The sequence below is a fragment of the Nuphar pumila genome, chromosome 2 (assembly GCF_984573655.1).
Source record: "Nuphar pumila chromosome 2, dmNupPumi1.hap1.1, whole genome shotgun sequence".
Taxonomy (NCBI): Eukaryota; Viridiplantae; Streptophyta; class Magnoliopsida; order Nymphaeales; family Nymphaeaceae; genus Nuphar; species Nuphar pumila.
The window spans coordinates 103,408,813-103,421,093 of NC_143250.1; the positions used below are offsets into that span (position 1 = coordinate 103,408,813).

The 12,281-nt window shown below is 42.0% G+C and overlaps 1 protein-coding gene across 1 annotated transcript; it reads right to left on the bottom strand.

Annotated features, from left to right (window-relative positions):
• Positions 1 to 2,478: 2,478 nt before the first annotated feature.
• On the bottom strand, positions 2,479 to 9,986 carry LOC149846490 (linoleate 13S-lipoxygenase 3-1, chloroplastic-like). Its single transcript, XM_089996367.1, has 8 exons — positions 9,502 to 9,986; positions 8,670 to 8,950; positions 7,788 to 8,025; positions 6,427 to 6,759; positions 5,992 to 6,077; positions 4,885 to 5,294; positions 4,518 to 4,784; positions 2,479 to 3,341 (listed from the first exon to the last, which is right to left on the bottom strand). The coding sequence occupies exons 1-8, from the start codon at positions 9,878 to 9,880 to the stop codon at positions 2,585 to 2,587; spliced, it is 2,751 nt and encodes a 916-aa protein (XP_089852493.1). The 5' UTR covers positions 9,881 to 9,986; the 3' UTR covers positions 2,479 to 2,584.
• Between the last annotated feature and the right edge of the window lie 2,295 nt (positions 9,987 to 12,281).

A 12,281-nucleotide genomic window follows, 5' to 3' on the forward strand; every position in this document is an offset into this window, starting at 1 on the left:
TCATTTTCTGAGGGAACTTGTGAATGAAGGTGATGTTCATGTGGAGTACTATAGAACGAAAGATCAGATGGCAAATATTTTCACGAAGCCACTAAGTGGACAAGTTTTCAAGAGAAATGCATAAAGATTGGGCATAAGGAGCAAGTTTAATTTAGAAGAGGCATTGTTGGGAATAAATTAAACTTGAACAAATGTTTCTAGAATTATTGAGTATGTACAAGTTTCTAAGAGTCTTCTAGAGTTATTAAGTAGGTACAAGTTTCTAAGAGTCTTTTGAAGTCTCAATACATCTAGAAAGGTCTTACTAGTGATATAAAAGCCTAGTCTAAGAGTCATTGTATGAATCCTAGGTGTGAAGAGCCTTTTTGAGTAAAAGTATTAGAAGTCATTCTCCATCATCGTTCTCCACTTTTCTCTCCATTCTATATTTTATTCTCTTCACAAAAAGCAGAAAAGATCGGTAAAGCACACAAAGAGTTTCAAAGTACACACAAATATCAACTGTTGCAAACGAGAAAAGATTCATGGTTTCCCTTGCACAACGCCCTCATGGAGAGGAGGAGCTCCGGGTCTCGAGGCCGAAAAGTTACGTGACATGCGACATTCATCCAAAATGCATAGCAGATGGCTGCGATCTTAGGATGAGCAAAAGACTAATTTTCAAAATGACCTGATCTGCCCATTGCCCATTAGGTATGGCCTTTGAGGTAGAGATGATTATGGAAAAAACTCTAAATAAAATTTCTCAAAAATCATATAAAGGATCATGCTCATCTAATGAATATTCCTTCAGTCCCCACCTAAAAGATTTCCCTTAGCATTAGCTTCAGTTTGCACATGGGATCCACCCTCCAGTTTCGAACTCAAGATGTCCCTTCAATTCATGATGTTCGAGCTGCCCCAAGCTAGCTGAGCAGAGCCCCCATGGACCAACTTCAATGGACTCGGTGGCACTTTGTTTTAAAAAGTTCGCCTTTCTCACAAAAGTTGGGTACCATGAAGAAGTGGAAAGAAACTTGACGAGTAAATACGAAAAAGATCAGGTGCAATCACATCACTTATTTCAAATGTGTTGCTGCACTTAAAACATGGAGGGTGGTTAGGTACAGCAGCACAAAAAAAATGTGTAATGTGATTGTACCTAATAGTGGTGTCACTTTTCCATATTTTGTTAAAATAAGGTATTCTCAATTTGGCTTTTATAGTGATATATTGACTCATACATACACTTTAGATTAGGGGTGGCAATTGGGTCGGGTCGGGTCGGGTCGGCGGGTCAGAATACCTCAACCCGAACACAACTCGTTTATTAAACAGGCCGGATGTGGCAAACACAAACATGACCCGTTTATTAAACGGGTAACACGACACGACACGGTTAACCCGTTTAATAAACGGGTCTGGTCGACACCCAATTACATGACGTCGATAGGGGTTTTCAAGTTTTTCCTGGTAGCTGCCGACACAGAACCCCTTTTGTTGGAAAGGGGTTTTCTGATAGGATGCTAGTTGGGGCGCACTGCGTCGCCAACAATGTCCTATGTCTCACCGGGGCTCATCGTCGTGCCGATGAAGTTTGCTGTCGTCAGAGACGCAGAAGGAGCTTTTCCTCTCTTTGGTCTCAACGATGGTCGGCCTGACTGCCATCGACGGAAGGCTCCAAGGACATCTTTCGGAGGCCGCCATCGCAGGGTTGTCAGATGGTCGTCGGTAAACGACGTGGGTCACCAAGCATTGGCTGATGTTTTCTTCCTTTGACCCCGATCATGATGCTAATGGGGGACGATTGCCATCGTCAGTGGCCTTTCGGCTGGCTGGCGGTGCCGGTGACCTCTGGCTGCCGCTCAGGCGACGTGGGTTGGCTATTGCTCTCTTGTTGGTTGACGGGTTCGTGTAAATGGGTTGACCCGCCCGCCTAACCCGTTTATTAAACGGGTCAAACGGGTTGGCGGGTTGGCATACCCCTAACACGAACCCGACCCGTTTAATAAATGGGTTAGGCGGGTCCACCCGTTTACGACACGAACCCGTTTAAGCCAAACCCTAACCCGGCTAAGAAGCGGGTTGGCGGGTCGGGTCAGATTTTGCCACTCCTACTTTAGATGTCACAATAGGTCAACAAATCACTTTATCTTCTTATAGGCAACAAATCATTTTGTTAATCAATAGGCTAGGACTTTACTAAGCCCAACTTCCCATTAAACCCTAACTACCGACCATCTCCCGTTCATTAATCATCACAAACTAACTTGAGTCAAAGTTTTGGTCATTTTGGAAAATTGAAAGTACTGCCATTTTTTATTGATATTAACTTGCATAATATTGTTATTATTACTTTTTTTTTCTGAAAGGCAAGGTGGGGTTAGGCAGACCCTACCAGTTATACAACCATACCATTGGGATTTGAACTTGCAACGTCCCAACACAAGGTGACGTGCACTAGCAGCTCCTACCAGACAAGCGGAGTCCCCGTCGGTATTTGTAACAACTAAAGTCCTGACAATGTTTTACTGTTATAATACAAAGTTGCAGGGTATTGGTATACCCCAAAGAGAATTTTCATTTAGACATCCCTCAACACATTTCAAATTGTAACACTATTAGGGATCCCCCTCCCGGTCACACCGGGCTCTGAGCTAGGCGCCATGAGCTCATAGGGGAGCACCCCGGCTCCGCACCTATTCCTAAGGGCTGGGTCCAAATTTCGCTGCTGGATGACCCTCTCTATTTTTTGGATATCAGCCGAGAACTTGTAGTATGCCTCGATCAGGTCCAGGTCTGCCGTCCACATTGACTGGTGTGGTTGCTGTCCTAGATACAACTCGTCCGGTGAGTGCGTCGACAGCAAGTCGATGACTGCCATGAACTTGGTTGCCTGGTGCATGCTTGGTATCGACATCATGAAGTACTTCTCCGGCGAGTCAGCAAAGAATTGATGCTCCGGGTCACCTTCGCGAGGTAAGAGCCGCCGCACAAGAGGTGGCCGGTTGGGCACGTAGCCACTGTATGGGTATTGACCGAAGTTGAGCGCAGCGTGCTGAGCCGATGCAACCCAGATGAGGGTGGTGAGGACTGAGGCCAAGTCAGCAGGGGTGTTCAAGGTGGGCCACCACTTCTCATGCTGCTTGTCACGGTGACCCACATGGATGGACTCGGCGTACCATGATTGGAGCTCGGTGTCCGACTGGACCGTGGTGGGGTCAGGGTAGTAGTAAGACACGTAGTGGTTCACCCACTTCTCGATGGCTGACCATATGAGGAGCCCATCGGCTGCATAAGGGTAGTCCTCGATGAGGAGCCTGAGTCCATGTGGTTGGGATGGGTCTTCAACGGCTACACCCCTGCAGAGGAGAAAAGAACAAAGTTTGTGAGTCTGACCCCTCTCTAATCAAGTCATCAATAATAATACCAAGCATCAGTGTTATCAAAATCAAATTGAAAAGGACTTTTTTCTATTTGATTCTGGGGCTGATTCAGATATATCGGCTCCAATCAGACATTATGTATAGTTTTTCTTTTTTCCTGTTTGGTCAATTAAAACAATCACTTGCCCACCCTAAGATATAATTGCTTTTTATTGTGCTTCATGCACGTCCACGCATAGGTTTAACTTTTTTTTATTAATGATACGTACGAGTGCTTAATTGATTATAACGATCAAAACACTTTAACAAGTGATAATAATTTTAAAAAATATAAAATTACTTTTATGACGTAATAATAAATTTCTTTTTTAAATTAAAATATTAAAAATATATTTGTTATTATTAATATTATATTTGATTTTTTTTACAAAACAAAAGGCTTAACATACCTTTAAATTTTATTATACATTTTTAAAATTATCATTGCTTTCGAGAGTGTACTTATCATTTCCACCAGCTGGGCACTATTAAAATTAATATAAAGGGTTTGAAGCCTTATTAGAACTGCATTCCCAAGCAATCTGACTTCACAACAGCACCTCATGGCGCATCAGGGTCCGAACACGATGGGACTCACACCCTTTCGGTTGCTCCCTTTTAGTTAGGGGTGTCAACGGGCCTGGTTTACCCAGACCCGACCCGAACCGAACCAAACCCTATAGGGTCTGGGCATGGTGTAAGAAGACCCGATTAAGACCCAGATCCGGACCCAAAGGTCTGATTGATTCATGGACCCAGGTATAGTTTGTGAAGACTCGACCTGAGTTCCGATTAAGACCTGCAATTTTACAATGTAAAAATGATTAAAAAAAATATGGTTTTACCGGGTATGGTTCGGGTTTGGTTGATATATGTTTTATCGGATCCGAGTATGGTTTTTCTTATATTGGACCCGATTAGATTCAGGAGTGGCCCCGATACCATACCAAAAAATCTGGTCTAAGTCTGGTTCCACCGGGGTCCTAAACCAAACCAGACCCGTTGACACGCCTAATTTCAGGGCACTTGAGTCCACTCTGCTCTATCGCTGAGAGAGAGAGAGAGAGAGAGAGAGAGAGAGAGAGAGAGAGAGAGAGAGAGAGAGAGAGAGACCTTCTTAATAGGTCTGCAGGCAAACCCTCCTGATCGAATCGCCAGCTTTTCTCATAAGCCGCAGCACTTATCTGCATGCAGTAGGGCCCCGGCGTGAAGCATGTCTCGATGACTCCACCCGCATTGATGAGTGTCTGCCTCGCCATTGCATTGATATTGAGGGTGTAGCGCATGTGGGGGTGCATCAGCTTCATTATGGGATGCATGGCACTGAGCTGCCTGTGTGCTGCCAGTATGAAGGGCTCAACACATGCATGTGTGCGAATCCTAACCAACAATTCATGCCAATATTAATCATCAGTCTTCTTTCTATGTCTCTCCATCTCTCTTCAAGAAATGAAATAGTGAGCAAGAAGCACAAACTTACCAATGATTGACAAGTTGGTGCACTCCAGCATCATTGGAACAAACATGGGCCTTGGCCAACTGCCATGACCAGTAAGTTGTGGCATCAGTTGATGGGGTTAGGACTTCATTGGATCGGGAAACAGACAATGATGGTGGCAGGCTGAGCTCGATGGCGATGGGCTTCAACGTGCCGAGCGCAGTAAGGAAGAAGAGAGTGCGCGTCGCATAGGCTTTCCGGCCGTCGAGGGCATTGATCCGGTCGAGAAAAGGCATGTACACATCATGGTAGTCCAACATGAACAGTTTGTTCTCCTCTAGAGCTTGTTGCACCGTCATGCCGTCAAGCTGGCCTATAATGTGCTCTTCTCTAATGGCAGACTCTGGAGGGCCATACACTTCCGGGTCGAGCTTGCTAACAGGAGGGAACACCTGAAAATTCAGCACAGTTTTTGTTACAATCACCTCCACCTATGCCTTGCTGCAAACACGTCACTCGTTGGAAAGAGCATCATCCTCCAACTACAAGTATAGGACACGTGGTTCCACCTAGTGGGAAGATGACAAACAAAATGTCCTAAGGAATGACAGAAATGGATCTCTTGTGTTATGTGACAAAGGCAAGCCTGGTTTACCGGCCGCCCACGTTGTAGTTTTCCTCTTTCGAAGAAAATGGCCCTGAGGTCCCAAAGTGCAATTTGAAAAAAAAAAACAAGAATAAAATGTTTGTAGAAGAAGATATTTAATCTCAAAAGAAAGAAAAGGACAAACCAAAAAGCAGTCGGTCATTTTCAAGCAATACCTCAGGGTCCTGCATATTAAATCTATTGTGGGCCACATCTCATGCAGTAACATGGCCCCATAGAGGCCATGGGGTGATAAAATATAACCACCCACTTAGAAAAATCAAACTTGTGGACAAAAATCTCATGATTTGAAAGAATGTATTTTTTTCAAAAAAAAAACATGATTGAAGGATCCATCTCTAACAAATTACCATAAATATATATATATATATATATATATATATATATATATATATATATATATATATATATATATATATATAGAGAGAGAGAGAGAGAGAGAGAGAGAGAGAGAGAGAGGTGTAAGTTGTGAGGCTGCTTACACTGAGCTTCTCGATATTTACGGGGTTAACGCCTGCTAACGTCTGACGGGCAAATTCGTCGTCTCGTAACCAGGCAAATTTATCCTCTACATATTTTAGCACACAAATTGTTAGATGGAAACGACAATGATCGCTAGAATCATGTTATGAGTGAGGTAAGATGTTTAGCTTATATTACTGTAAGGAAAAGAGGATCAAACGTAATTTGAGGAATTGAGATATGGTGTAATGTGATTGCACACTTTAATTGTGTTGCTGCACCTGATCACCCATCTAGGTCCCACGGCTGACAGGCCGTATTCCAAAGATGGTGGGTGATTAGGTGCAGCAGCACAATAAAAGTGTAATCACATTAAACTCTGATTTGAGTGAGGAAGAATTTTTTGTAATGCTTATTAAAGAGTCTTTAGAAAAAAAAGAAAAGGAAAAGTTTACTTGAGAGAATGCTGGGGGTATCGAATCTCAATAGGCCCAAGCACGACTCCTCGATCTTCTTGACGGGCTTGGGCAAGGGAAGCTTCATCCAAATCTCGTCAAGCAGCCCAAACTTGAGGACGAGTCCATCAAGATAGAGCCGTTCGATCTCCGGGAAGCCTTTGAAGTCCTTGTTGTCGTCAGAAATGGAGGATTTGAGGGAAGGGACCAAGGTGTGCAGCAGTCCCTTGAGTCTGCCTCTCGCGATGGTGTCCTTCTTACTCTCTTCGAATGCATCGTCGCGAGGCATATACATTGGATGCGGTTTCTCCACCCTGCTCTCGCATGATATATCTGTTCCCCCATGAAAAAAAAAAACATAAGATTATGCCATGGTTATAAGTCAATCATCAAGTGTCTGTATTCTTCTTTCTTCGATATTTAAAAGGGGAGAGAGAGAGAGAGAGAGTTGACCGCTCCAATTTTAGATTTTGCAGAAATTAGAACAAAGTTAAGCAAAGTGAAACCTTTGAAAGATTGCTAAACATCAAAAGGAAGACAAGCAGAATTTGCTGGCGCTTTTATTTATCTCTTCTCTAATGTAAAGAAAAGAGAGAAGGAAAAAAAAAGAAGAAAAAACAAGAAAATTATGAAAAAAAATCTGCTATAGAAATGGGTGAGAAAATGGAAATCTTTAGGGATATTCTTTTAATTTTCTGATCTGAATCCTAGAGAATCACTGCTTTTGTTTCTCTGTCGTTGAAAGTGTAAAATATAGAAAAAAAATATTGGTAAAAAAAAATAATTTTCAATCCAACCCATATCGTGATATATCCTGATACCTTTTTTTGGTCTGTTTTTATGGAATTTTATAGAATTTGGATTGATTGGTGATATATCGTGATATATATCTTATATATAGCCGATATTGTTACAATGACTAGGGAACCTGTTGCTCCTGCTTGAAAGCAACAATACTCAGCGTATCGAACTTTTGACATCCTTTAAGTACTTGAAGGCCTTAAACCGACTCACCTAGCCATGTATGACTCTTGTAAGTATCAATCTTGTATATTTATCATCATTAAATACTGACGACTAACAAGGGTCTTCACTCGCCACACCCAATAAGAAGATTATAAAGAAAGGTCATATATGTTTAAAAAACCTTATCAAAGATTAAAGAACAACTTTGAAAAAAGACTTTATTGTAATAATTTGAAATTCTGCAATTTGGATGTGTGCAATTTTTAAAAAACTTTATCGTTACAATCCCTCTGTTCCGTTGGTTTGGCTTGTTTACCAGCCCTAATGCAAGGATGAATATTATAATTTTATGTCCCAAGAAAAGAACTAAAAAAAATAAGGAAAGGGACACTGACCCCTATCTGTAGGGGACCTCCCCGTTCTGCATCTCCTAGGATATGGGATCTTCTCGCCACCTAGGGTTGGCCTCTCCATATCTCTACCCTTGTCCGGGTTACCCAGATCGTTGTAAACGTCAAAGTCGAATATCCTATCCGTGAGCTCGCGAACGCCTGACCCATCTCCCCTTATCTCCTTCAGCTCCTTCTCCCTCAATTCCTTCAACCCTTCAGGAGTTTCGGATGGCAGATATGCCTGTTTTCACAAAAAGAGGTTTTTGTCAGCATTTAATAGAAGAATTTTGCATCGTAGAAGAAATAAAGTGTGGTTTAGTTCTTCTGATAGATGTCTGTCAATGTATATGCTGATGAATTGGTCCCAGTTACTCTTCAAAGTCAGAGTGGAAGAAGCTCGGAGATTCTCAAACAAGGAAAAGAATCCAATTCTTTCCCAACTGAGGCTCCGCGTGGTTGGTAGGAGCTGTCAGTGCACGTTTCTTTGTGGTGGGCTGGTGGGTCTGACTAACCCATGCTTGTCTTTCAAAATAAAGAAAAGAATCCAATTCTTCGGAAGGAATTGAATGTTGGATTTTTACAGAGACATTAAGGATGAATAATTTATCAACTTTTCAGCTGTCACCTCCAACAAATTAACATTTGCCGTATAAAGAAGTTGTTAGAGCAGAATTAACCACTGGATTCGAAATCACAGATTATATTCTTGGTTCTCACCATAATTTACAAGAACATTTTGTAATATTATCATGTATATCAGAAAATTGTATTCTCTATTTTTACTATTCATAATAGTCGACTTCGATCGTAAATTTCAACGGGATTAATGAGCCAACATGGAAAAGGAAGACAAGAAACAAGCAGCTGCAGTACATTTTTTTTTACCTTGTTAGTGAAGAAAATTCGCTTCTCTGGATGAACTCTGGTGGGCTGAACCCAAGAATTGCATGTGAAATAGACAGGGCCTCCAATGAACCCTTCAAGCACTATGCTTTCCAAGAAGAGCTCCCTCTGGTGCTGGTTCACCACCGTGATGGCTCCCGGCTGTCCGAAATCTGAAGTGACGACGAACTCGGCTGTGTACTCAACCTTCTCCGCGTTAACGTTCGACTTCTTAAGCCAATGTTTCAAAATGGCCGGGTTACTCATCTTAGCTGATCTTGTACCTGCATGTGACGCAAAAAGATCACTAAAGACTAGAATAAATTAAGCATAATTCACAACACCTACACCACAAAATTGCAGATCCGTTCGTGCCATGCACTTAACAAAGTACTCAGCCCACAAAAACACAAAAAAACACTGCGTTGCTGAACATACATTTCGCACAGCGATTTTTGCTGCTTCGTGCCTGAGCTTGGCTCATTCTTGTGGCGATCCAAGCCGAGTTTGAGCTTTATAATCAGGACGAGTTAACTGAGTCGAGTTGATGGTGCCTTGTTCTTGGCTCATATTACAGAAAAAATACATGCAAAATATATCTAAAATATATTTTTTACTACCTAACAAGCTTATATGAATCAAGCTAGCCGAGCCGAGTACCTATTGTTCATATTCAGCTTGTCGAGCCTATTTTAGGAGTTTGAACGAGCTCCAACCAAGCCACAAGCAGGTCAGCTTGTTTTTCAGCCCTATTCGTGCTGAATAGTTTGTTAAGTACTCGGCCTGATCACTGGATCGTATATGTAACTGAATGAAGCGAAAAAGAATTGCTTACTCGGATCAATCTGGGTGCTAACAATCTGGAGCAAAACGTTGTTGCCCATCTTATCATAGAGAGCGTCCAGTTGTTTCCGGATGATCTCCTTGAGATCCTGCTTGTTCTTCTTCCTTATGGTCACGATGGCCCTCACCTTGAACGTGACGGCCTTCTCCGCCACCATTGCCCTCTCCAAGTTATGGCTCACAGTTGCCATTGTGGGCCGCTGGACTGACTTCCGCAGATGGAAGTTCCTCCTGACCCATGGGACGGAAGAGCCGTCTCCGGCGCCAAAGGTGACCATCATCTTCTTCTCCACCAGGGAGAAGGCAGGAGTCCCCACCAAGAATGATGGTCTCTCTGAGGCTAGACCCTTCGTTTTCATGATGGCAGCCATGAATTCTCTCTCTCTTTCTCCTCTCAAAAACTACTACAATGCCTGTAATAGCTAATAGGTTTTTTATTAGAAGACAAAGGGAAAGAAGAAATTCAAGGAGGGGAAGCTGTAGAGTTGCTTGATCCATCGGTGGTGTTTATATAGAGCGGCCATCTCTGAGAGAGAGAGAGAGAGAGAGAGAGACGGGTGGCACGAAGGATCGTGATGGCACAAATGAGATTTTAACAGGACAGTGCCGAGAAAGACCATCCAAAATGACCAAAGCCGCGTTCATGCCGTTGACCGGCTAACTGCCACGTTTCCTCTGTTTCTCACGTGGGCGCTTCCGTTTTGGGCACCTATCCTGGAAGCAGGGTCATTTTTGTCATTTCGTTTCCTCTGTTTTTTTAATATATATAAGAGAAATTAAAATATGAGAACTGAAAATATGAAAACTAATGTCTAAACAGCAATTTTTATGGATTTTTTGTTCTTTTCTCTTGAATCTAACTACGAGGATGCGATCTAGATGCTTGGTTTTATAAGAACATGCTCTTGAATCATTCAATTTTGATGTATAAACTAGATTTTTTTAAAGCTTTAAAATCATTGGCTCATAATCTTCATAGATATTCAAGCATTCAAAAATTAATTTTTTTCATCGATTGATTCCTAGCAAATTCATCGTGCCAATCACATCCACATCCACATGGCTGAATTTGCAAAAACAATATTGAAAATGCTCATATTTTTAATTTTCATATTGTAGTGACTATATATATTATGACAAGGAACAGTTGCCAAGAACCGGTGAGGTCATGGACATCAAAGCCTTTTCTAAAACCACCAATTAAAGGTGCCTCCACACCTAATGAGAGTAGAACCTAGGATCAAGAGGTTAACACCATCTCCTGTTGTTCATGCGATTGTAGTGGTATGAAACACTACAAACGCCAGGGTAAGGCTCAAACCCACCACCTCCTTATCGTTCCAAGTCTATCAAAAATGCTACGAGCTTAGAACTAATCATGGGTATTTATTCTTGGGGATTGATCATTAAGGGTAAGTTTGATGGTTTGTTTAGGATTGGGCGAAATGAACAAAAACAGATGAAATAGAACACTGGTTATGTTTGTTCTGTAACAACTATACCAAGTTCAACATACATGGATGTTGTGTTCCAAATATCCGTTTGTTTGATGATGATGTGCGAACAACTAGGATAGACACCAAGATCTTGCTAGAGCGTTCGAGCTTTAGCGACACCCAATCATGTCAGGATAAAGTAATAGTGGCCCGATGAGGGAGTGAGGGGGCTCTGGCCATCCCCAAGAACCGCAAGAAGTGGTCCAAGGCATTGTGGAGAGCTCCAACGATCGTCCTCATGATAGACAACACAAATTTTGGCAGATGGTTCAGGAATTCACTGGCATCCCTGCACCGCCCTTCACTTCCACATCTCTCTTCTCTTGGATGGGCCAGCTAGATCTGCTCTCCCTAGTTGGCGAAACAAGTGGTGCCCCTCTGTCTCCATTCCTCTTCTGCTCGTTCCCCCGAAAGCTTCAAATCATCAATCTGCATAACAACAACAACAACCACCAATCCCTCATAAACAACCACTTCGGCCCCCGACTCGATATTCCGCCACTACCACGATGGCCACTTCGGTCATCTATCGGTGCCCAACCTGTCCAACAACTGGTTCAGGATCCACCAATCCCTCATGAACCTATCCTCCAAGTTTTCGTTGCCCAGTTTCCTCCACTACAAGAAAAATACGGATTAGCAATGAACAATATTCGTCGCTAATTCATCGCTAATCCATCGTTAAAGTGTTTAGCGACAGATAGCTTCAATAACATATTCTTGGTCGCTAATTAGCGACAAAACTTATCTATTGCTAATCTATCACTAATTAGCGATGGATCATGTCTGTCGCAAGTCCGTCACTAAATAAGCACCGATTTAGTTTTTCGACAGAATATAATCCATCGCTAATTTAGCGATGAATTGGCGACAGATTGCATTCTATCGCAAAACTAAATATTAGCGATGAATAATATCCGTCATAAAATTGAAATATAATCAGTCACAATCTATGATATAATGCATATGCAGGATCATATGACAATGAATTCTTGTCTAAATAAATATGAAGGGGGTGAAATAATCAAACCTACAAACAGATCTAGTGTCTCTAATGGAAACTTTTGTATGTCTTCGTTGAATGGCGTTTAGAGCAATATAACCTTCCTGTATGCTCTCATGAGCTGTACAACTGCAAAATCAATTAAAAAGTTCAAAATCAAAAGCAATAGATTGGCATTTGTCAGAGTATTTATCGCAGGACTTATAATAATTGTAGTGGCTCAAGATGTATCCAGTGCAGAACTATAATAGGCCTGAAAATGGATAGTTAGGA